Source organism: Lepisma saccharinum, chromosome 6 (assembly GCF_977018435.1).
Source record: "Lepisma saccharinum chromosome 6, izLepSacc3.1, whole genome shotgun sequence".
In the NCBI taxonomy this organism is placed as follows: Eukaryota; Metazoa; Arthropoda; class Insecta; order Zygentoma; family Lepismatidae; genus Lepisma; species Lepisma saccharinum.
This window is the reverse complement of record NC_139234.1, coordinates 34,567,485-34,593,363: the sequence shown is the minus strand read 5'-3', so window position 1 is coordinate 34,593,363 and position 25,879 is coordinate 34,567,485. Positions and strand designations below refer to the sequence as shown.

Genomic DNA, 25,879 nt, shown 5'->3' with positions numbered 1-25,879 from the left:
AAAAAATAAAAACAATAACAAGATGAGATAGATTGTCGCAAATAACAGTCATCAAATGTCTAATTATGACCCTTCGATAATTTCTTACTCCGAAGTTCATTCCTGGAAAAATTTGAATGCTGCTTTCTGTCAGTTATTAATTTATATAATTTTCTGTACGGAGTGAACTGACAATTTTAAACATTGAAAAATATCTCAATGTATGAGGCTTTATAATGCAGAAAACACTGTGTAAATATCTCTTACGGTTTTCATGATATACATTTCCAAAGTTTGGGTTGTGCGACTTTTGAAACACACTGTATAAGATGCTGAGCATCACGGTATTCGAAACATCGCTAAATTATTTGAGAAAGCAGGAAATTGGGTGTTGGGGGAGAAAGGGTAAGAAATTGTTACGGACTCTCTGGAATGTTTACAAAGTTGATAAAAAAAAAAAAATCATTTACTAACTTACGCTGTACTGCAATTAGAACTTAGAATCATCAAAATTTCGTACATATTATAGCAAAAGATCACAGTCGCCAGGCTGAAATTTTTAGTCGCCATGGTTACCTGAGGACCAGGATTTTTTGAGCCCTGGTAATAATTAATTTTGACATCGAAGTTCCCGAATTTGAGTGTTGTCCTGGGCATTTGTGTTCTTTCAGAGTGTCTTCATCTAATCATCACTCGTCCTCAATAGCCAAAAATGGCAAAAGAGCAACTTAAAATATAAAAAAAAATATGTATAACAAATACAATACAGTAGCATGATATGCATTTTCAGGATGATTGTAATTCTATTCATGTCTAGAAGCCCATTGAATCGGATTCTATTCAAGCCATGGGCACTTCAGTGCACAGGCTCTTTGTGCTCATCACATAATACAAGAATAAGTCCCAATATTCAGAACAGAACCCTAACAAGAGAATAAAATATGTCCCTTAAAAACTTCCTTACTAATTTCTAAAACTAATAAGGTCATGGACTCCTTACCAACAGGATAAAATCTCTATACCAAGGTTAAAAGCTGAAGTGGAGGAGAGGCTGACAATAGGGGGCTCCAGAGTTTGAAATGGTCGATAAAAAGAACAGGTTTTTTTTGCAATAAAAAGAATGAATCAATTTTTTGTTTGGACTTGGACACATATAGTTCTCTTACTTCCCTGGTCAACTGGTTAAAACAGTTTATTTCTACCGTCACTAGATGGCATCTGACAGCACTTTGAGGTCAACAATGCCTCGAATGTATATGTGTACAGGGAACCACCATAAGCACAGAATTCTGCAAACATACGCATGTACGTCGTACTCCCTTGAGGTGTTAAAATGTTCAAGAAATACATCGAAATATTGAAGTAGATGTCATTTAATCATGGAATTTATTTTTTTGCACACTGCTGGTGCAAAATGAAAGAAAATTTTGAGTCTTGCATAAATTCCAGGATAGTTAGACTGCAAAAGTGCCAGATGCCACTTTTGCAGAAGCTGTAAAATATCCACACTCCATGGTTATTCACCAATATCAAACTGGTATTGGTGAATAAATTCTAACAGATACTTTCCGATACAGATAAATCAGCTTTTCTGTTGGCTTAACCTTAAACATAATTTCAACATTTTCTGCTATCTTTATGACTTGAAAAAAATGTATAACATATATCAGCCAGGTCTATTCATTTATTTTAAAAAGTATATTGAATTCTCGTGTTTGCATTCCATTTGCTGTAGCAGACTGATGACTGTTAGGTTAAGGGAACCACTCTGCTCAATATGCAATTATTTATATTGGTATTGGTAGAATAACAATAATGTCTTCTAATATTTGCCTTTTTTGTGATCGAGGGCCTCCCTGATGGTGCAGTGGTAGCATTGTCACCTTGTAATCAAGGTGTCCTGGGTTCGGTACCCGGTGGAGGCATATAGTGGTTCGGATCCCCCTTTAAACTGTAGGTCCAGTCCCGATTAGCCTTACTGTGTGTAAAGTGGACTTAAAGACACCAACTCAACTTAATTTTTGTGATTGATGAATCAGATCATCTGTAATAAGATGTGGCTTTTAGTGGTTACATGCAAGCTCATTAATATAATTCTGCAGTAATAATATCAGGTTGTTTTTTTTTGTCTAGGTGGTGCTGGATAACTCTTGAAGTTGAAGCTAGTTGAGTTTGGAAACTGACTGGCTGCAGAATCAGATCCATCAATATGAAACTCCAGAGTAAGTTTTGTTTTTCTGTATTATTTCTAAGCCAGTTTTTTATACAAGGTGCTTAGAACAGGTGCCACTATGGCAGCAACATTGTTTGCAGGACAACATTGCAGGGCACATCTGATGTGCATTTTGAGAAAAATTGATCATGAAAACCTATTAAAACATAAATACAAATGCAAAAGTCAGAAAGAATATAACAATTAAAAATTAGTAAAATGGGACCTTGGTTATGCATCCTTCATGACTTTTGGCTACAGAACCTAGAATTTAGGAAATAATTGTAATGTAGTGATGGGATGAAAGAAAATGTTCTTGGAAGATATATAATTCAGAAACCACTGGTGATTTTGTTAGTAGTTCCTCAGTTAAGACACGTAATAAAAGCATTTGACTTCGGTTTGAATTACTGTCTTGTAGGACTTTTCCTTATAAATTTCTTTTCTGAACTTTCCGGTTCATTACCTTGGACATCTGCATGTTTCTTTTTCCGGGGGGGGGCAGGAATACCTTCATCTTTTGACCCAAAGCAGTGTTACCAGTTCAAAAATCAATGCTTTAACGTAAAAAAAGAAAAAAAAGTCATGTTCCTGCTACAGCCCATACCAGTCTTATTTGCAATGATTGTGGCAGAAATTAATTTATATGTGTGAAATAAATAATTTTAGGCTGACAGTTGTTTCCGAGGAATGGCATGACCCTTCCTACCTTCCCCCTCACCAGATGCCAATTTTCATGACTGTTAAGATTTTTGTGATTATGGAATTATTCTACACCATTGTTGTTGATTGCAACAATGTTAAGGTGTACCTTGTAGGAATGGTCAAGAAATTGGATGATTAATGTATCTACTATAAATTATATTGTATCTGTTTTGAAAAAATGGATAAACTGAATCATGTGGATTTAAAAATCCAGATAATCTGAATAGTGAGCCAAGAAATATCCATATTGAGCCATCCTATTTTCTGACCTTTCCTGCTAGGAGCATATGTGTTTGTTCTGTTTGGTTAGGACGTGTTGGTCTCTAACTCTGTATTTTATATTTTGACATGAAATTTTATTACCAGATATGTGATTTTTGACATACTTGTTCAGGAAGTGGTTGAAAACCTCATATATGGAAATATAAAATCTGAGGTGGATTTAATTCTATTTGGACCAAGAAAATTAAATGTATATTTCAAGAAATGTAAAATTATAGAATGAGACCAACAGATTCTGCTGTAATTAGAGTTGCAAAAAAACAAAACAAAAAACAGCTTTTTTGAATGGAAGTTTTTTAAATTGCTTTGTGTGGAGGGAAAACAGAAATTTTGGCTTTTTTAGCGAATTGGGGCTAATCTATTTCGCTTTCAGTTGTTGTGTGTTTAGAGGTTCCTAAAGCCATACTTTGCAATTAGCTAAATAGTCTTCCATGGCGTTGCAGCCAGGAGACATATATGGCCATTGTTTCTAGTTACTCAGGGTGTCTACAAGTGTGGAAAACCTTTACTGTTTTTCTGAGAAAATGTGACTTTTTTTTTCAAAGACCATTTGCAAATTTATGTCAGTACTGTCAGTGTCAGTAAAAAATTCCTATCTGTTCTCCCCTACTAACATGATTTCTGTTTCAGAAATTCTTGAAAAGAAGAAACGAGCTTTGGCAGAAGGAAATGTGGACTCCTTGGCTGCTGCATGCAAGGATTTGGGTGACTTATTTGTCCAGGAGGGTAGCTTTAAGAGGGCACTGAAAGAATATCAGGTATGAGATTTCACTTCATTCATATGGGAATATACGAGGAATGTCAGGAAAGTAAAGATACAACAGATGTATATCTTAGGGAAAATAGGCATAAGTTGACAGCACTGACAGTAACCTTAATCCTTACTCTTTTATCACTTTTTTTTAACACTTTTATCAGGAATCAGATTCTTTAATTGTCATGGACTTTTTAAGAATAAATTGTTATATGCATGTAAGTTTTCAGAGATGGTTTTAAAGAAAATACAACTTCTATTGAATGAAATAAAGAAGTAGGGTGTCTCAGGATTTACCAAAAAAAAAAAAAGTTTCGATGACTATTCCACTGCTTATACTTGCTTATGAGTATAGTTCCACTCGATAAACCATTTTTTTCGATAAAAAAACATTACTTCATTCTTTCAAAAACTAATACGATTTTCGAAAATAGCAAAAATATTGGGGGTGACGACCCCCTCTCATCAATTATTGAGGGGGACATGTCCCCACCTACCAATGGCCGTGACTTAGGCTCTAGGATATATATCTGTTCTATCTTTACTTTCCTGACATGCCTCGTACATACTGTAACTATGTTGTTATCTTAAATGACGTGTATTGAAAATGACATTTTTTAACAGATATGTGATCTAATGTTTGGTTACATGTAACTGTTATTTTCACTTTTTAATAACTTTTCTCTTGCTTTCATTGTATTAGTTCCATCGTAGAGAATGGTCAATAAAAATAGTCCTAGAAGACGAAATATGCTACCTCTAATAAAAGTAATTTTGTATATACATGAAAAAATTGTAAATCAGATATTCGACTGAGTTGAGCCTAGCATTTGGCATGCATTTCTTAAAAGTCAAGGTTTAAGGGCTGTTTTCTTTCTATTCTGTAATTTAAGTAGATGAAAAATCTGTAATACAGAAATTCTATTTAATTTTTCATTTTTACTTGGGCCTAAATTTGAAATGTAATGTTTCAATTAACAGGATGAAGTTAGTGCAAGAGAGGCTCTTGGAGACACGATGGGACTTGCTGTAGCAAAGCGAATGTTGGGAGAAGTTTATCTTAATTTTGAGGACTATGCTCAAGCACTAGCTTATCAGAAGCAGCATTTAGGTAATATCATCAAATATATTACCATCATTTGTAGTATTACATATTGTGTGTTTTTTTTTTTTTTAGCTTGCTAGTTCTCTATGTAACTAATGTGCATATTATCAGGAATTCATAGAATTGTTATTATTTGTTACTCACTTTTGTTTAAATGTTAAAGAATATTCGGTTTTATGGATTGCTTGTACAATTTGAGGCCCAGGGTAATTATCTGATGCACTGGTATGAAAGTGTCATGAGAAATAACAGAAACAAAACATATTAATAATAATTATATCCTATTAATAATAATTTTAACCAAAACTGCGATCCCTTCACAGTCTCTCGACCAGCCCTGACGATGATTCCGCGAGGGAATTGAAAGCTTGCACAAACTCTTAAAAGTGTTTTTTATTGTGTGGTTTGTGTGTTGTTTTTAACAAGTATGTTTCCGCCATGTGACAGAAGTTTTTACTTTCATATTAATAATAGTGTGAGCTGGCTCTGTGGCCGAGTGCATTAAGTGGTCAACTTTCAATCAAGCTGCTGAAGTTCTCCAGTTTTGGCTTGAGCATTAGTGTGTACAGAGAAATGAATGGTCCGATCATCATGCATAAAATTCATAGTTATTTCAACTGATCAAATTTCACATTCACTAGGTCAAATGCTTGCACAGATATCAAAGCATTAAAAATGTGTAGATTGTTGACTTTGAATTAGTTGACCTCATCAAATCGACGGACATGCCAATTAATTTTTTTTTTGTTGTAGATTTAGACTAACGTTTACTAGTACTTCATTTGTAGAAAACTTAAATCTTCACATTTGCTTGTTTCCGAGATATTGATAGGTCACTTCAGATCAATTATTGCCTTTCATAGCCAGACAGATCAGCCGATTGAGTTGGTTTTTGCTGTGTTGAGCTATTATTTGATAGGCCTGTTAATCCACTAAATTTTGTTTTTATAGTGCTTGTAGTTTCTGAGATATTCAATAGTCTTTCAATTCAATAGTTTTTATTCTTGGGTAAGGTTTAGCAAATGCTGATCTACCACCTAACCCAATAGGTGATGTGGACAGGATGGGCATGACTAACATGAGGATACTTTTCAGATTTTTCTTGTAAGTACCGTAATAAAGTACAGAAACATCAAATTCATGCTAAGGATCCAAAATTAGAATTTTGATTGGGTTATTGTTGATATTGGAACTAATGTGCAAGGGAGTGGTTCAATGTAGCTCCAAGGGATGCTAATCCTGTTGTATTCAGTCTGGTAGTGACTTTCTCTCTTGGGTGCTTTCACACCAAAGTCACTGTCTCCACTTTTCATGCTGCCTGAAAACATGCTAAAGTAAATGGGATTATTTACATTGTAGTCTCATACCCCAGTGTAATTGAACAGGGTTTAAAATGAGTCAAAAGCAGTGCATTTACACTTAGCATTGAGCATATTGCTTTGTAGAGTAATGATTGCCAATGTCAATGTGACTCTGAGCTTGCATGCTGTGAACAATTAAGAGAATAAACTTGAGAGAATTACCTTGATATGTAGCATGCATATAGCCACGGTGGTTTAGTCGGTAGGGTGTCTGACTGCCACATGGAAGACCCAGGTTCGATTCCTGGGGTGGGTGATCTAAGGTCAGAATTTTCCTGGCCTTGTCCCCGAATAAAGTGGCTCTGTGGCTCACCCAGCCTCAAATCAATGGGTACTTAGGGGCAAACCTGGGAGTGGGGGGTAAAGGTGGCCGGAGTGTGATGCTGATCACATTACCTCCAAAATGTCTGAGATCGAGTATGTGTGGGGCCCTACCCCCACATTCCCTGAAAATGTGTCTTCACGTTATAACGAGACAGAGTATAGAGAAGACAGGGTGGTCAACCAATTCTGTTAATATGACTGTAGAAAACTTCTTACGTCACGTGCCAGCAACATATTTGTTAAAAACACTAAAATCACACACAAACAGCACGATAAATAACACTTCGGAGTTCTTCCAAGCTTTCGACTCCTTCACGGACCTGTCCTTGACCAGCCCTGAAGATGACTCCGTGAAGGAGTTGGAGTTTTTTTTATCGTGCTGTTTGTGTGTGATTTTAGTGTTTTTAACAATTCTGTTAAATCGTGTCTCACTAATTACTTTTCACACCACAATCAATGTGACTGGTAAATGCTTTCGATTTGGAAGTTATGATCGACACATCATTTGACATATATAACTGCCTGATAGTGATATGTAATGGCATACAGTCAGAATTGAAATAAATGTGTAGTACAGTAGGGAGCTACGGTTACATGCTGAAAAGGAATTACTGTCTTTCATTTACTAAGAAATAGAATTTTTGTACTGAAACAGTTTTGAGTAATTTTATGTAAAATATGTTGTTATAACCAAGAAAAAAACAAAAATTAAAGCATCAAATTATGCATTGGAAAGCAATCATTTATAACATACAAGTGAAATTTAAATAATGAAAATATGTCTTAGACAAACTTTTAGAAGAAGAATCAGTCTTTTTCATATATCTTTTACATGCAAGAGTTCTACTTGAGTATAGCCGGCCCACGTGGTGGAGTGGTTAGCACATCGCAATACGACACCAGGTTCGAATCCTGGCCTGGGCATGGTTGTTTGCGAGTGTCCATTCGTCAATTTCATCATGTCATCACTCATCCCCATCTTCGCAAATTAGCCAAAAGTGGCACAAAAAGCGAAGTAAAATAAAGCAAATCAATCAATCAATACTTGAGAGTAAATTTCTTCATCCAGGTTTTCTACAATTCTGCTCTTCAATTTTCAAAACTCAACATCTGGCTAAATCACGTCCAAATGTAGTATATATATGTGTATGTGTATATGTAACATTCCTCAAAGCATCCATTTGAGGTATTGTAGCACTTGTAAGCTTGCTTGTTAATGTATAGAGCGACCACAAGGCAAAAAAACCTTGAATGAAAAGTCTCCATGCAGCTTTCCCTTCTTCCGTTCAGCTTGGGCCATAAGGAAGCATGGTCCACTCTCCCCCTCCCCTCCACGTGGGAGTACGGTGCGCAGCAGTCGTGGGTCCACTCAGGTTTCTTTGCTTGTGGTTCCACTATAGATGAAAGCAGATATCAATTAACTGCTTGAAATTCAGCATGGCATGTTTTATACACATTAGTGGCATTCCACAACTTTCCAAACTTTTGTAAATATTATGCCATGATCATAGTTCTTTCAAAATCCAGTTATGAGAAAAGGAGGCTTCTATATAGCTTAAGCAACATATTTATAATTATATTGCAAAGTCTAATCTTTTAAAAAACATCAATAATTGTACTAATATGAAGCCATCCCAAATTGTTACATTTGTACTTATCCTTATTCCATCATGAAATCTCTTCAATGTCCACAGACAACTAATACCAGAAAGATTTTCAGCATGTCATCTTCAATTGTTTTTTTTATTATTATTATGATTTGAGTGCTAATATTTGTGATCTAAATGTACATATTTACTCTGAATCATCTATTTTGCAATGTATTAACAATATACTTATCTAGCAATTACGATTACCATTTTTTGCATGTTGTTACAAAATACCAAGAATGACATCATTTTTATACACTGAATAATTTTAGAGTTGCCCTTTGTATAAAAAGCTTGATGAAATCAATGCAAATGTTCACAATTGCAATAACTAATTATCATCTGAAAGTTTCTTATCTTGCTTCTTTGCAAGAACACACATGTTTGAAGATATTGTTTTTTGATATTATCAGTCAAAAAATAACTTATAAATTTGAATTCAAAATATTGCACAATTTGATAATTTTGTCCTAATATACAAATTGGCTTTTTTAAACATCATATTTATTAAAATTAGTTCATATAGTAATTTCAGACATTTAATTTCATTATATCAATAAATTTGGAGTAAACATATGACCAACATTATTATTATTATTGCAAGAATGTGGAACACTGAACTGAGCCTAACCATTTCAAATCTTAATATGACAATATATTAACTTTATTATCATAACGTCACGGCACGGTGCTATATACACGAGGAACTTTAGCTTTTTTTTTGGTTTACCTTTTATGTGTTATATCAGATAATTATAGTGAATTGCACTAGGGTATGGTGTTTAATACATATCAACGTGTATTATGAGTGTTTATCTCAATGCTTATATATTTCTCTATCAGAATTATCAAAGATGGAAAATAACAAAAAGGAAGAACAAAGAGCCTTTGCAACTCTTGGGAGAATATACTTTTGCATGGCTGCTGCCATTCGCTCTGACAACCCAGTGAAATATAAAGAAATATTGATTAAAGCAGAGAGATCATATCAGCAGAGTCTTAAGGTGTGTGAAATGTGAGTATCAGAGTTTTTAAATTCAAATGTCTTCTTACTTACTTTTCAAATCCTCTTTTCTGCTTCTTCATTGAATTGAAATGCCTCATTGTCTAGTGTCTTTCATGATAGGATGCTTTTATACATGTAGATGGATATGTAATGCCATTAAGCATTACTTGAGTATTCATGCTTTGTTATAACTAGGGAATGGAACTTTAGGTAAATAAATGTTTTTTCTGCGATAAGATAGACCCCCTCGTTTTTGCCAAAATTCTGATCATAGCCTTATATGTCAACACAGCAAATTTTATTTACATAAAAACACATATTTTGCGAATTTTCATTTTAAATACATAAAATCACTCATTGTCTTCAGCTACCTCAAAATCCTCGAAGGAAAAAAGGTTTATTCTTCGCACCTTTTTCATATTGAGAGTGTTAGGTTTATTTTGTCTTTGAATACGCTCGCTGGCAGACTTCTGGCACCTCGCCTACGATCCTATTGGGGGAAAATATTACCCCCACTGGATCTAACGCACAAGTGCTAATGTCTAAATGTACAGATATTTTTGGGAAAAACCAAGGTTTTCAAACGTGCAAAATTGCATGTGTTTTGGAAGGAGGTGAAGTAGAGGAAAAGGAAGCTTTGGAAAACTTCAGCGTTAGTGGCATTCGTGCTTCAAATATGCAAGAATTGTTTCTTGTGACGTGGAGCGATCTTTCTCACAATATAAGATTTTTTTAGAGATAATCGTCACAGATTTACAATGGAGAATTTGGAAAAACTATGGTGATCCACTGCAACTCTTCCAAAAAATAGCTCACTAAGAGGTAAGCATTTAGAAACTCATTTCAGGTGTTTAAAATGCATGTAATACTTTGTTTCTCTTACCAAATGTTTTTCATTTTTGTCACATATTTTCCTGTTTTTATCACATATTTTCAACATTTATGAGACATATAAAATAAATATTTCTGAGTTTTTTAGCACATAAAGTTCTGTTCCCTAGTTATAACTGACTACATTCTTCTTTATAGATACAGTGGAACCTTGATCTTACGTTTGTCGGGGATCAAGCTGGAAAAACTTAAAATGCAGTAAAATGTAAAATTAAGGAAAATTTTATTACATTTTGCTATCTTGGGACCAATATGATTGAATGTAAAATGCGGGAAAATGTAAAATATTTGAACATAGAATCACGGTTCCATTATATAAAAATCAAAGAAAATCAACTAAGCTAGCGAAATTTTTGAATTTTTCCACTGTCCGGTGAGTGTTTCCTTTCTCCTTTTTGATTTTTATTTAGCCCTTTTGGCCCTCCTTGCTTTTATCCTTTTTTTTCCACTTTGGTATATATATATTGGAATAATAGATGTTCTGTATAGTCTTTAAAATCATTTATAATATTAGCAGGAAAAGCAATGCAATATTAACACAGAAATCACAACTATTCATTATTATAAAAAAAACTTAATATTTTGCATGTTTGTTGATAGTAATTAACAAAAGTATGAATTTAAAATAAAATGTGTCATTTTGTGATTCACACATTAAATGCTTGTGCAAAAACAATGAGTTGACTAACTGTTTTCTAAAGTTCATGTATATTACTTACGTGAAATTTTGAAGATTTCGCACTTCCGCATTGCACAATTTAATGGTTAAATCCTATTAATTTCGAAGATCCACTGTCTTCATTGTCAAACGCCGTACCCTTTTGTGAATGAAGACAGTGGATCTTCGAAATTAATAGGATTTAACCATTAAATTGTGCAATGCGGAAGTGCGAAATCTTCTAAATTTCACGTAAGTAATTTTAAACCGCGTTTACCGCAACCATCATGAATTCATGTATATAGCCTGAGTAAATATTCATAAAATTTAAGTATTAGTTCCATAATGTCAGTAGAACCAGCAGGGAAACAGCAAATAAGGTGAAAAAGATTAGGGTGGAAAAATTAATTGATTTGCCTCTGGTAAATTAGTTTATATTAAGTAATTTATATTAATAATAATACTAATGTATGTTTATCTGTCCTCAAAAGAGAGTGGATTGCTTCCCCTTTCCAAAGAAAAAGTTTAATTTGCATATTGAATAATAATATATTTATTTCATCACTGTTCAGCTCATGTTTTCATTATTTTAGACTTCTTGGTGAATCCAATGGATACAGGATTTTAAACAGTGTATGCATGTGTGTTATTTTGAAATTTTTCTGCAAACCCATGCACTTATTGACTTTGTTCGACAATCCGATCTTTTACAAAGCTTCTAATTGTTTTATTTAGTTCGATTGAGATATTCTAAGTTTTCTATGTGTATCTATCATATTCCTTTCTTCACACCTGTGCTTATACTATATAAATTATGAAGGTGTAATTTCTAACTTTTTTCCCCAGGTTGAAAGACATTGGAACTGTTGAGTTAATGGATATGAAATCTCGTGTTCTAATGAATCTCGGTTTAGTCTTTGAATTCCAAGATGATATTCCTCGTGCTGTTGAATACTTGGAGAAGGTAAGTTCTATCTTTTTACGAAGAAGTGAAAATAATTCATAATTGTTCCATTACATCATATGCTACACTTGGCAGGCAGAGGTTTAGGGTATGTAATTTTGAAATGCTGAAGTGAGTTATTAATTGTTTTTCATCACTCTTCTTCTAATATTGTTCTTTTTTAGGAAATCTCCCATGATTTTCAAACTGGCCATACCTCACGGTTGGCCAAAAGTAACTGTGAATATTTTTCTTAGTCTTTTGTTTGTTTTTCAGGCTGCAGAAATTGCAAAACACCAGTGTCTTTTGGATATCCAATATCGCTGTTATCACTCTTTGGGGATACTGTTCAGCAAGCAGAAAGACAGCAGCCGCTCTCTCAAGTTCCTGGGTTTTGCGTTGGATATTGCGAAGCGTCGTCCGGAAAAACCTGAGGACACAATTGAAGTCCTAATGTCCAAAGGAGAGGTCAGTATCTTCACTCTTTCTGAGTGATCTATGGCAGGAACAAGACTTATTAATCAGTACACTATTGAGATCAGCTGATATAATCATTTAAACCTTTCGTGACAACATCACTAAAGCAAATGTTCTTGTGTGATCAGTCATGTGCGATATAGGCGCAATATATTTCTGTAAGTGGCTTATAATTTAGTGCTGAATTCTACCATTTTTTTATATTTTGAAAATTTAAAATAATTTGTAGTGAAAAATGGAGAACTTAGTCTTCTCTGGCTTTATGAAGTAAATGACTAAATTTGAAGTTTCTTATTCAAAACCCATTGCAGTTACCTAGTTTCACACATTACTTAAGGCGAGGAGGGACAATTTCCCCTAGGTCTTTCTCGCTGGGGCAGCTGCTGATCACTGTTGCCAACTTCGCTCTTTTGGAGCCAGATCTGGCTCTTTCGTGCACTCGTTTGACTGTGAACTGTGGCACCCGCCCTCTGCCCCACTATGATGCCACCACTGGCTCCGGCCCATAAATACCAACTTTTGCCATGAGTGTACATTTTGCACGTGACGTGATATTTGTATAGCTATTGGCTGCATCACCCACCTCTTCTTTCCTCCCCATGTATTTTTATATATAGTGTTGTGGCTAAGATGAAGATGACAATTTTGTTATCCGGGAACCCTTTATTTTTGATTTTATATTAACATCATTGGATTATTGAGATGGGTGATGCCGCCAAATCTAGGCGGTGAAAACTAAGAATAAATTGCCATCACTTTAAAGCTAACGGTAATAGCAGCACCACCACCCCTCTGACAACTAAAATTACCCTAGTAGGCACTTTATGCAGCATTTGTTAATCTAGCTCCTTGAAAGTCCTCTTTAGCTATATTAATGGTGAAATTTAGCTCTATTATGCACATCAGGTTTGGCAACACTGCCAGGATGGCCGTAGGAGGCAAGGAGAAATGCACTAGGCTTATGGGACCATTATTTTATTCGTTCTCTCGGGAATATCAAACATCCGATGACGTGGAAAAGTACATGGACAGAAAAAGGACACGTTGAACTATGTCATAGTAGTAGGAAAAGTCGAAACTCCCATTTGATGAGCCGTAACTTGAAGTTGATGTCCCATAAGGAATACATGGGATTCGGTAAATACTAATTCAACATATTTTTCAAAAATCGTATAAGGCTTAATAATCAACTTAGGAAATTGCCACATGGGGAGAAATTCATACTCTTCATTTCTGGCAGAGATCTTTTTAGTAGCATTGCTCATTCCGACAATATTGGAATAAATGCATGCCTGGTGCGTAATTGTCCCTCTTCGCCTTAAGAGATTCATGTTCTTCATGGAACATTTGCCATTTTATTCCAGATCAGTAGAATGCAGGCAAAGTCTTGGTATTGGTAAATTTTATATTGGTTCTTTATCAGTACAGGAAAACCTCGTTAATACGAAGTTCAAGGGACCAAAAAATGTCAACTTCGTATTAAACGACTTCGAGTTATCCAAACTTTTCAAGATGGCGCCTGCTTTCAGGTGTAAATAAAGTAGAGTATAAATTACCCCATAAAGGATGTTTTATACTTGGTGGTAGCTCAGAAAATAAGCTTTATATGTACTATATAATAATATTGTACGTTTTAAAGAAAGTGTAAAAAATGTTACACAAAATGAGAACACGGAGCTTAACGCGGACACAAAGATTCCAAGGAGACTGTTAACACCATTTATCTTGCCTAGTTATACAACCGGTTATGCACGGGATGCATGTCGTGGCAAAAGGTCTTATAAGAAACGGTATTTTCTTTTAATTGTGCAAAGTCGTTGCTCTTCCACGAAATTCTTACAATTTTAGTTCATAAGAAACCCGTTTGCACGGAGACCTACGGAAAGGAAAACAATCTCGTTTATTGCAAGAAGTGAAACTCGGAAGAATCTTGACAGTAGTCACACTGGCGCGAGCAAGAGACGGGAGATAATCGGACAGAATGAATATTGGATTTTATGTGCGTTCACTAGAACATTGTCCGTTACTGGATTAACTGGTAAGAGAAGATTCTTTTGGGAGAGAACACAACCTTTCCCTGGCACAAAACAAAAAAATCGGGGCTGTAAATTTCGTTCTGGTTCGGCTGTCTAAAACACATCGTAAAAAAAGTCACGTATTCTTTGCTTCAGTTAACTTCATATTCACCCCCCCCCCCCCCTCCTTTGCAGGGATCAGTTCAAACTCTTCCTCAACTTGCATTGTAATACACTCTGAAAAAGTAAACACACAACTTGCGATCTGTTTGCACAGAATGTGTATCCTAGGACACATTAAACAGTGCCGCACTCGATAGTGACTCTGGTTTGGATCCCACTTTAAACTGTATATTTAGTCCCGCTTAGCTCATCAGCATAAAATGAACTAAAATCAAGCTTTACGAAACTTGCGTATTTTCAGATTAATCGACAATTTATTGTTATTGTAGGTTTCAGGAGTATTCTGGAGGTCAAACACTCACTCCGCCAAAACTTTTCCTCTCGTATTCCTACATTGAGCATTGCGTTTTTTTTTGTTTTTTTTTTTTTGTTTTTTTTTTTGTTTTTTTTTTTTTTTTTGTTGTTGTTGTTTTTTTTTACAGCAGCACGCTAATGGTTCCGAAGCAAAGGGGGATTATATGGCTTTGCGAGGTTCAAAACAATGAAGCTTATTCCTTCGCACGGGATGAGTCATTGCAGTTATCGGCAAGCAAGAGCTTTCCAGACGCTAGACTAAACACTGGCGCCAGCTGCAGCGTAAACACAATGAGACCGGCTGGAAGTTAGAGCAGCAGGTGGCAGAAGGGAAATCATCGGCATTTTAAAGATAACGCAGTTGTCGAAGACCGAACTTTTATCAGCAGTGTGAAAAAAAAAAAAAAAAAAAAAAGATCCTTGCATTACCTTTTACCATGCACAGACAATAATATGGGCAATATTTCCTATCCAGACAGCTGCATTCAAACAAGAAAGAGGGACCTGAATTCTGCAATTATCACATTACCATGCACACCAGTGGCGGATAATGAGCTGTTGTAGGAGAAGGAAGCAGGGTTGCTACGCGACTGGAAAACCTGGAAAACAGGGAAAAGTCAGGGAATTTGGTTGGTCAGGGAAAAGTCAGGGAATAGTCAGGGAATTTTGCATATTTTCTGGAATTTACGAGCATTTTGGAGTTGCAGGAGAACCAGTTACAAAATGAACGAACGGTTCATTTGCAGTTCCGAATTCGGTTGTTGTGATTCCAGTGCCCCCAAAAGATTCAGTTCAGAAACTTGTTCCTCTCGTCATTATAACTTCTAGTCTGTTACGTACAAAATTATGGTTCCTTCGCATTTCGATTCTATATTTATTCACTCTCGGATCTTGGATCCGTTCATGTTGCGACTCGTTCTTCTGAACCTGTTCAAGACCGGAATTTGGAGAGGCGTGAGATTTTTCCTTAGAGAACAAGCTACTCAAGACGAAACCTACGCACCAGCCATCCTCAGAATTTCTTAAGGAAAAATGTTGCTTTAGCTTTGTGTGTGCCTGTGTGGTGAGGAAATTTTCTTTCTTCAAGAACACACCCGTTCGGAACCCGTTCTCTTTTGATACGTGAAGCGGAGCAGGTTGGGGTTCGTACAGTTCATTGGTTTTGGATCTGCAATAAAGCTTGAAGAGCAGAATTTCACGTAACTGGCTCTGATTGACATCACACTGGACGGGTGCAGATGCCGAGTAAAAACAAAGGGACTCAGTACTTCGTTACCCCCATGAACCCGTTCTGTGAATTTGAGTCCTTCGTTTGCGACCCGTTCAGAAGCAACCTGATCAACTGATTCATTTGCTCGTTGTCGTAGTTGTTACATTGCAGAGATGTGTTACACCCGATAAATTAGTGATTTTATGCAGTATCTGTGACGTCATTATTTGAATATGCACGTGTTTTGTGCATGTAGAACGAATTTATTTTTAAAAACTGGTGCGAAATAGAGGAATAAAACGTACGCTGGTCACACATCGTTGTTAGGTTAGGAATGTTGGTTTGATGCCGATAGTAATTTTACGTATTTTTTGCGTGTAGAATGAAATTTTGCTGAAAAGTGGTGAAAATGGGCCCAAGTTCCTTTTGTTTTATTATGATTTCATCATGCCTCAAATGCAACTTTTACATGGTTCGATTTCGATTTATGTCTGTTAACGCATACTGCAGAGTTTTAGCGATTACTTAAGATTTTGTCAAATACACTTTTGTGGTTAGGTTAGGAAGGTCAGGTTTGGTTGTCTTACAATTAAAATAAAGACCCTGTACTAAGGTTCCGATTTATTTTTACATTCAATCCGACTAGTTTACGATACTTACTGTCGCTTGTCAACCGGAGAATACCTTTCCGTGGGAAGCGTGTATGATTGCGTAAGGTCATTTTGAAGTTGTTTTTTTCAACATAAATAACTTTTTTCCAATCCAAATAGTGCTCATTATTTTAAGGAAGGTTCAAATTTCGTGTCACAATGAATGCCAAAATTCTATGATAATTATTCTTCCTGCTAGGAAACTTTGAAAAAAAATATATATATATTCGGAACTGTTACCTTTTAGTCAGGCCCGTAGCTAGAACCGACCTCCAGGGGGGGCTCACGATATATCAGGGGCGGCTTTGTAAACCAAGTCAATTTTTCAAAAGTTTAATAGTATTAAATGAAGGTAAATTATCTGTGTCGAGGGTCATTAAGTTAATTTCAAATATAAAATTTAGAAATATCATGTACAAATACTACAGTTTTTTTATATCTCTCTTGAAGTGCTAATGACTGCCAAAGTGCTAATGACTGCCACTGACACCATCCCTTAATACACACTCCATACTATTTTTGATGATACAGATATTTATATCATACATGTTAAAATGTAAATATTAACTTCAATCATAGTGCCTACCGTACATTCCATCCCCGGCCAAAGCATTAAAACTTGGGATTTGTTCACATTTGATGCAGATGCGGAAGGAATGTGGATAATGACATCAAAGTCACAGATTTCTGTCAAGCGAGAGGCTGCAATAGGAGCAGGGATGGTACAGATAAAGAAGACTTCCTATGAAAGAACTTTCTAAAGTCTAGATAATCTTCTAAACACTTGCCGCTGCTTAGACTTCTGCTCATAAACAAGATGAACGAACGAAGTTGTGAACAAAATAATATATTCTGTCTACATTTTCACTGTTCACCTCAAACAAATTAGAATACAAAATAGTTTTACCTAATGTCAGGGGGGCTCGCGGAAGTGCCAGGGGGGCTGGTGACCTTGTCAGGGGGGGCTGAGTCCCCCCTGGCCCCTGCCTGCTTTTAGTAGACAGATTTCGATATTTTCCCGTAATATAAAATTGGTTCCAGCATGTGGAAAACTCAAATAATGGAGATATTTGATTCCAAAGTATGGCCTGCATATATATTTCTTTTAGGTGTATGGTTGGTCACCGGCCCCATTTACGTTCTGAATTTCCGAAATATGTACTATTTTCAATAAATTAAAAAATATAATCATTAAACTTATTTCATATTTTCTAAAGGTACACGACCTAATTTTGTGTTGTTTCTCATTTGTATTGATATAATTGAGCTTGTATACAAGTTACATTGTAAAGCTTTGATATATGCCACATTTTTTATTGATTTTTTACACCACCTTAATTGTAATGACTTAGTAAATGGGGAAGTACAATAGTTATTTATTTTTTCATTGAATAGCATTATATTAATCACTTGGTAAATTTTCAGCTAATAACTGTGTATATTCATATTCATAATAATTAACGTGCCTGCATATTTAATTGAAAAACATGAGGTTAAAAAGCAAAAATCATTACGACCAATATGTCTGGAAAAATTTCATTTCTGGTCTGGAAAACCTGGAAAAGTCAGGGAATTTCATAATCAAAAAATCGTAGCTACCCTGAGGAAGGGGGGTCACTTTTCTTTTACTTATCATGCGGTTTCTGTTCGTTTTCAAGAAGGTATTCAGAACTGTTCGATTTTTTTTAGACGCCAAAGGAAAGGAGCCCGTGTGCACACGCGAGCAAGAAAATAGCAACGGACCCCCCCCCCCCCCGTTTGCTGATAGGTAAAGGGGAGAAGTCACTCAGACAACAAAACACTGTTTTGGCAAATTTTATGACCGGCACAGTTGGGAAACGTATGAAGCGGGAAACTGGAGTTGCAACATACGTAAGATCGACGTCAACTTTTGCGGGAAACCTAGATGACAACGCATTAAGCGGGTTGACGATCTTTAGATCTGTAACAGTTTCCCTTTTTTTTTATGAAGTTCTACAGGGCACAAAGAACACGCTTTTAATTAAAGTGGTTACCAGAAGTTGTTGGCTACCAGGCCAAACGTTGCTCGCTCACGGGAAATTGCTGTATCTCGAGCTCAGAGCTAGACAGATGGGTGAGACTTCCAGGCACCACGCGTCTTGTATTTTGGAACATTCGTGCGATCTTATCTCGCATTTCTCATCTAGCACTGGTGAATATTTCCAAGGTGACGCATTCAACGGGGAAAGAGCTTGACCTCCCATGCACAATGACAAAGAATGTCAATGTCCAGCGGGCATTTCGGGCTGCTTCCCTCGAGTTGTCAGCAGCTCTTAGAACAAGGAAACATGTCAAGGTCAAGTTAAAATAACATCCAAGCTCTCTCCACATTCGATCTTCTCTTGTCGACTTACGCAGGTGTCTGCTTCGAATTAAGCGAAACCAGTTTTGCCGAAGGGTCTTGTAAACAACTTCGTATTAAAAATTATCCGTATTTCGATTTATCCGTACTGAAATACATTATAAATCCTATCTTATCGGCTGGGGAATGGGAAGAACTTCGGATTAAAGGGTACTTCGTATTAACCAATATCGTATTAACGAGGTTTTCCTGTATTAGCAAAAAATTCATTTTGCTCCATCCCTAAAAAATAATATTCTTTTTAGACTCTTGTAATGCAAGTTTTGTTTTTTAAGCTGCAGCTAGGGGTTAATGCATTCCAGATGTGCAACAGACATAAAACATTGTACAACTACTTTACAATAAGATGGGTGACGGGCATAGCCTGCCCTTTGCTATACAATCTTATTGTGAATGAATGATGGACTATATTCATACTGTGTCTCTTGTGCAGTTGTTGGGTAACTACTATTTTCAAATTCCAACCACGAGATGACGTGTGTGTACTGTTTTCTTTGCTGCTGTATTTGTACTTGTACTCATGTCGAATTTCGTTGCACTTTTGCTTATAATCTTGAGAATTGTATTGAACAATTTATATGCATATTGTGGAAATTCTTCACGAGGATTCTGATTCGGTAAATATGTTTACTGTAACTTTTAGTACAATGTTGTATATTTCCACTTTCAACAAATTGTTACAGAAAAACATTCACAAATGTGAGAAATTGTATATAAAAAATGACATATGTGGAAAGGTTTGTTTTGAAAAACAGCTAAAAACTCTAATCTATGTGGGAAAACAATGTTTTCAGGCCAATCTGCTAAGTATTAATTATTATATCTTCCTTTTTTGTATATTGTAGGTGTATTTCAAGCTTTCTGATTTTCAAGCAGCAAAGGATTGTTTGGTGAAAGCCTGGAAGGCTAAAACTGTTTATAGTGAAGAGAGGGAAACAATAGAAAGGAACTTAAAAATAGGTATGACTTGTTATTGACTGTAAGATTGGCTGTCAGCATTGTTTAGTTTTTCTTCTCCGTTTTATGTGTGCCTTGTTACCACTATAAATTTACTGCATGCTTGTAAGGGGACCCTGAAAACATCTAATGTGAGCAGTGTAATGTCCAAGGAAATTTAAAACATATTGCTTTATTGTAAATAAGAAAGTAAAATGCTAGACAATGAAGCCTCAGGCCGAAGCCACAAGCGACAGTGTGGGTTCATACTGAAGTGACCAGCAACAAGTGAACCAGGTTCCTTCAGTCTACATGCAACCATTTACTGTGCATGCATGAACAACAGACAGAGGCGACACCATGAATGCCATTAGAAAATAGCCCAGTGCATGCGACAAGCAACACATGCAGCTTATCGTGTGTCTTCATTGTAAAAGGTTGCATTGATTACTGAGGGTTTGCTTCCAAGGGACATGTGTTGTTTGTTGCATGTTGTGTCTGTCTGAAAGCTCCCTAAAATCTTGAAACATAAAATTAGGTTTTGTGACATCATGCAATGCAATTTTTCCAATAGCAGTGAAAGCAGGAAAATAACTCCTACAGTGGAATCCCAATTTTTATGTTCCCAGATTTTAAGTTTTCCGGCTTTATAAAGTTTACCTTCCTGGCCCCAATGAAGCAAAATGTTACAAAATTTTCCCAGATTCTAGATTTTTCCACATTATATGTTCATTAGCCAAATGCTCCAGAAAGAAACATGTACCACTCTATTCAAAAAGTAATGGAAAAGCTAGTAATTTGTGTATAAATTAGAAACCTGAAAAACATAGATTAGGGAACAGTCCTTTGGGAATAGAAATGTATTTTCCATTCATGTTAGAATTAATGCAACCTTACATCACTCAGTGTTATTGAGTTTATATGGATAACTATTGCAGTGGACCTAGAATTAGGAGCAAAGTTTATGGAATACTTTGCATAGAGTGCACTGTTGTGTGGCTTGTAAACATGGATAGTGCAGAAGCTAGAAGCGTATGAGGTGTAGATTTGACAATGGATGGGAAACATTACGTGGACCAATAGTGTCAACATCGTATATTAAGAAAGAAGAAGAAGGAGAGAGAGAGAGACATTTTAGGGGTCCTGGGTTTGATATCTAGTAGAGGTACTTAGTGGTTTGGATTCCACTTTAAACTGTAGGTCCATTCCTGACTGGCTTATCCATGCATCAAGTGGACTTAAACTCAACCCTTAGAAAACACTCTCCATATTTTGAAATTTACAAGACAAGAGTATGTCAATTATACCTTTATCGTAAAGTAACAACAAACTAACAAAATTTTCTACTAAGTTTGAGCCATGGACTAGCTTGCATTCCTCGCTTGGTTTGTTTCAATAGTTTATATCTTGAATGGAAAATAGTTTTGCTTAACCATTTTCATCAAACTTGCTATATTTGAAAAATAATAAAAATTTAACATATAATTATTCACTTCTCCATAATTTGTAATTTCTGAAATCTTGTTAAAAAAAAAAAAACAGAAAAAAGGTCATTGAATTTATTGTTTCAGAGTATTTATCAATATCTAGTAGGTTCTTCTGAGACTCTAAACTTTGAATAGCATTGTTGCCTTCTAGCTATTCGTCTGTGTGAAACTGAAAAACAGATCTTGGAAAGTGATGACAGTGATCACCAATCATTAATGAAGCTCTATGAAAAAATGGGAGATTGCTGTGCACATGTAAAAAATTTTGAGAAATCTATAGAATATTATCAGAAGATGCTTGAGGTAAGAGTGAAGGGTTTTTGACTCTATTTTTTCTTGTATTTTTTTTACTTTTCATGTGGTATTATATTCAGTATATTAAAATGGCATTTAGGTTTTGTAGTGTTGAATAAAGTCTGAAATTTGACTGTAAGTTTAGGTTAAATGTATAAAACAAAAATTTCCATCCTGATAGGTATTCATAGTCTTTACTTATATCATCTAACTGAAATATGTGAAATATTATAAAGTTTATTATTATTGTTATTTTTTAATGAAAATCTGTATTTCATTCCTCATTTAGATCCACAATCAAGTAACATTATGAAATTTTGCGTTACTTGACCGAGGAAAGTGTTTGCAAATAAATTACAAATTTCACATTCAAGAGCTTATTTCACATCATTTGGTGACGTGTGGTAGAAAAATGCACTTTCCATCATAGTGAACATTACAGTGTGCAATCTCATATTTTATGTTTTTGTCAAAATTATATGTACACACACACACACACACACACATACATGTGTCTATGCATGTAATTAATTATATGTTCCCAAATTTTAATTTACTTCTGTTTTTCTCAGGCTGCTGAGGCTGGTGGTGTATGTGGGAAGTCCCTTGCTCCAATGTATGTATCTTTGGCCACTACATACAAGGATTGTGAACAGTATGAGTTAGCCAAGACATATTTTGAGAAGGAACTTGAATTGTGGGAGGATAATCCTAAAGAGGTATAGTCAATAGCAATTCTAACTAACTAACTAACTAACTCTCTAGCCTTCTTAAACCCGAAGGTTCATGGCTGCAGCAACATAGGCCTTCCATCTGTTCCTATCTTGAGCAAGTTCTATATACTCTTTTCCATCCCTACCGATTTCCTTTAGGTCCATCTCAACGTTGTCCCTCCATCTTCGTCTTGGCCTTCCTACAGGTCTCTTACCATCTGGTTTCCCAACAAGAATCCTGTAAACTCCTCTTTCCTCTCCCATTCGTGCCACATGTCCTGCCCACTTAAGTCTTCTTGATTTAATTATTCTAATAATATCTGGACATGAGTACAAATTATGTAGTTCTAAATTATGTAACCTTCTCCACTCACCTGTCTCCTCATCCCTTTTAGGTCCAAAGATTTTCCTAAGGATTTTATTTTCAAATACTCTCAATTTATGTTCCTCTTTCAATGTAAGGGACCAAGTTTCACACCCATATAATACTACAGGCAAAATTACTGTTTTGTATATTTTAACTTTTAGTTTCTTAGATATTAAACGAGAAGACAAAAGTTTATGAAGAGAGAAGTAACATGCATTTCCTGAATGAAGCCTACTTTTTATTTCCTCTTTAATATAATTTTCATTTGTTAATATTACTCCTAAGTATTTGAATTTGGAAACTGGTTCAAACGAGTTGTTATCAATAATTAGATTTTGATTATTACCTAACACTTGGTTTCGGCCTGTAAGCATATATTTAGTTTTCTCTTTGTTAACTTCCAAACCTATCTCTTTAGCAATTTTGAAAAATATTTTAGCATTATTCTTAATTGTATTCACATCATCCCCCAGTAAGTCTACATTTCATTTTAGAATTTCATTTTATAATAGCAATTCTGTAATATTATTTTTTAATATGTTCAGAAAGAAACAGTAATACAGCACCTAACTGTAGCGAAGTGATAATCCAACTTCTGATGTAAAGAATATTGGGTGAAGGTTTCATGTATGAAAAGAGTATTAGAATCGAGACAATTCTAATATTTAATCGATATTCAAAATCTTTCTTTCAAAATTTTTGCCACACAATGCATATTGGTATAGTTTTATATAGACCGCCCCAAGGGGTGGAGGCACCGGGCATACCTTAGAAGACAAATACACATTCTTCTTCTTCCGTTGCCACTACAAATCTTATAATTTTTTAAAATTGTGTTATTGTTGCTTTTCTGCAACGTTTGGCTAATTGCGACCATGAAAATGAGTCATGATATGATGAAAGGGACACTCACAAAGAACACCCATACTGATGTCGGGATTTGAAACTGGGACCCTTGGAGTTGTACCATCCTGTGCTAACCACTCTGCCATGGAGGTCGGCACATACCTTGAAAAGTCAGCTTTCTGAACAAAATCATTCCGTGACTTTGTGTTGTTCATGAATTCCTTCTACTTTCTTAGCTGCTTCTGGTCTTCATACACATTATTTATCGATCACAGTGTTGGTTTTCCCTTAGTCACGTTCCATTCTTTGTACTTATCCCAGTCACTTCATTCTTTATTCTTTGAGCCTTAATATATAAAGTTTGGAATATTGTCATCTTTGGCACAACAAGTTTGGAATATTGTTATATTAGGCAATAGGTGATAGGCACAGTGGCATGTGTTGGCGAAAACAAAAGAACATCCAGCAGACAGACAATACCATATGTTGTTGCATTCCAAGGCTGTGCCCATCACCTAATGCCTAGTATAACAATATTCCAAACTTTTTGTGAGGAGTGTATATATATAATGATATCAACTCCATTAAATTGTTTTGTCCAATTCTGTATTATTTCTTATACTCCAGACTCCATCTATTTTTTGTACTGTTATATATACACAGGGTAATTAAAAATGAATGGTGCAATTTTACACAGTTATTATGACGTTACTATTTGTGATAGAAAGCAGACAATGTATCAATATAAAGAAGAACTCAGGAAGTTTTACTCTCATGACTCACATTATAAAGATTCAACATGTGAAAGGTCCAAATGATAATCAAGTACTTGCTATGCATGAGACAGCAAGTCGTCAATGCTTTCAAAGGCACTAACAATTTGCAGTTGTAACTTTGGCAAATCTTTCGGAAGGGTTAAACATATGCATTACTACCGAAAAGCATGTGGAAATGTCTTTGCACCATTGTGATTGAATCAGTTCTCGATAACTCCAACACACAATACACCTTCTACAGGTCATTAGCCATTTTGCGACACTGGCGATCCTGGTGAAGCATCAGCTAAACAAAATAAGCCTGCTAAGTGGGAATAAAACTTCCACAGTTTTTCTTTATATTGATGCCTTGTCTGATTTTCTAACATGAATAGTAACATCTTAATAACTGTGTAAAGTTGCACCATTCATTTTGAATTACCCTGTATTTCTCTGAGAATGTCTAAAAAATTCCTAGTCTATTCTCATTGTCTGTCAACAAAGAGTCCATGATTCAGATGAATATGTCACTATAGGCCCAGGCCTTATAAGTGATTTATAAATTTTCATTTTTATGCTTTTATTTAGTAATTTTGTTCTTAAAAGTTTGGCATTTTCATAATATGCTCAGTTTCCTTTTCTTGTCTGAAATAACTTGAGGAGATTTTACTCTTATTACCTACAATAACAATTTCAAAAGCCTTCTTTGAAATATCTGTACCTTATGCCCTTTGTGTGAAAGCTATGTATATTTTTAAGCTTATTACTTAAAGAAATCTGTTTTTTATTATAACACATGTATTTGCAGATGTGTTCAGAAACATTGCTCCAACTTGTTAGAGATCATATTGATAGTTGTTTCATAGTTTAATACTAGTGGTTAATTTTTTTCAGAATTTTTTTACCTTTCTCTTTCTTAGACTTGCAAGACAATGTTACATATAGCTGATGTGCTTGAAGCCCAAGGCACTTCATATGATGAGGTACGAGATAAGTACAGGAAATGCCAAAGTTTAGCTGCACAAAGTGGAGACTGGAGGCTTGAGTGTGAAGTGTTAGAAGCAGTGTTATCTCTTCAGAAGGCCAATGGGCTGTCAGACTTAGCAGGTATATGGAAAGCAGCTTTAAAAATTATTCACTGTTACATTTATATTTGTTTCAGCCACGTTTACCATAAATTGATGTGGATGCAAGAGAATTTGATACTATTTGCTTTCAAATGCACTAAAACTCCAATTCATACAACAATGTATATCACATTTATCATTTTTGATTTAATATTTGTTTTTTTCTGAATTGAATTTTATGAAACATGTCCTGAGATTTTATGCTGGTTTAGGACAAATATTGTTTCTCATTTAATGTTGCAGAAGAAGTATAATTCTCTCAGTGACCATGCC

General features: G+C 35.3%; 1 protein-coding gene across 3 annotated transcripts in view; it reads left to right on the top strand.

The window, feature by feature from the left end:
- Window positions 1–25,879, top strand: part of LOC145988678 (tonsoku-like protein) — a 72,002-nt gene that overhangs the window by 3,780 nt on the left and 42,343 nt on the right. For all 3 annotated transcript variants that reach the window (XM_083123751.1, XM_083123749.1, XM_083123750.1), the window contains exons 2-11: window positions 2,113–2,201; window positions 3,809–3,936; window positions 4,914–5,043; window positions 9,215–9,386; window positions 11,773–11,890; window positions 12,146–12,337; window positions 19,927–20,041; window positions 21,656–21,807; window positions 22,371–22,517; window positions 25,400–25,586. In XM_083123751.1, coding sequence (XP_082979877.1) covers window positions 2,189–2,201; window positions 3,809–3,936; window positions 4,914–5,043; window positions 9,215–9,386; window positions 11,773–11,890; window positions 12,146–12,337; window positions 19,927–20,041; window positions 21,656–21,807; window positions 22,371–22,517; window positions 25,400–25,586 — 1,354 coding nt within the window. In that variant the 5' untranslated portion in view covers window positions 2,113–2,188. The remainder of the gene's footprint in view (window positions 1–2,112; window positions 2,202–3,808; window positions 3,937–4,913; window positions 5,044–9,214; window positions 9,387–11,772; window positions 11,891–12,145; window positions 12,338–19,926; window positions 20,042–21,655; window positions 21,808–22,370; window positions 22,518–25,399; window positions 25,587–25,879) is intronic.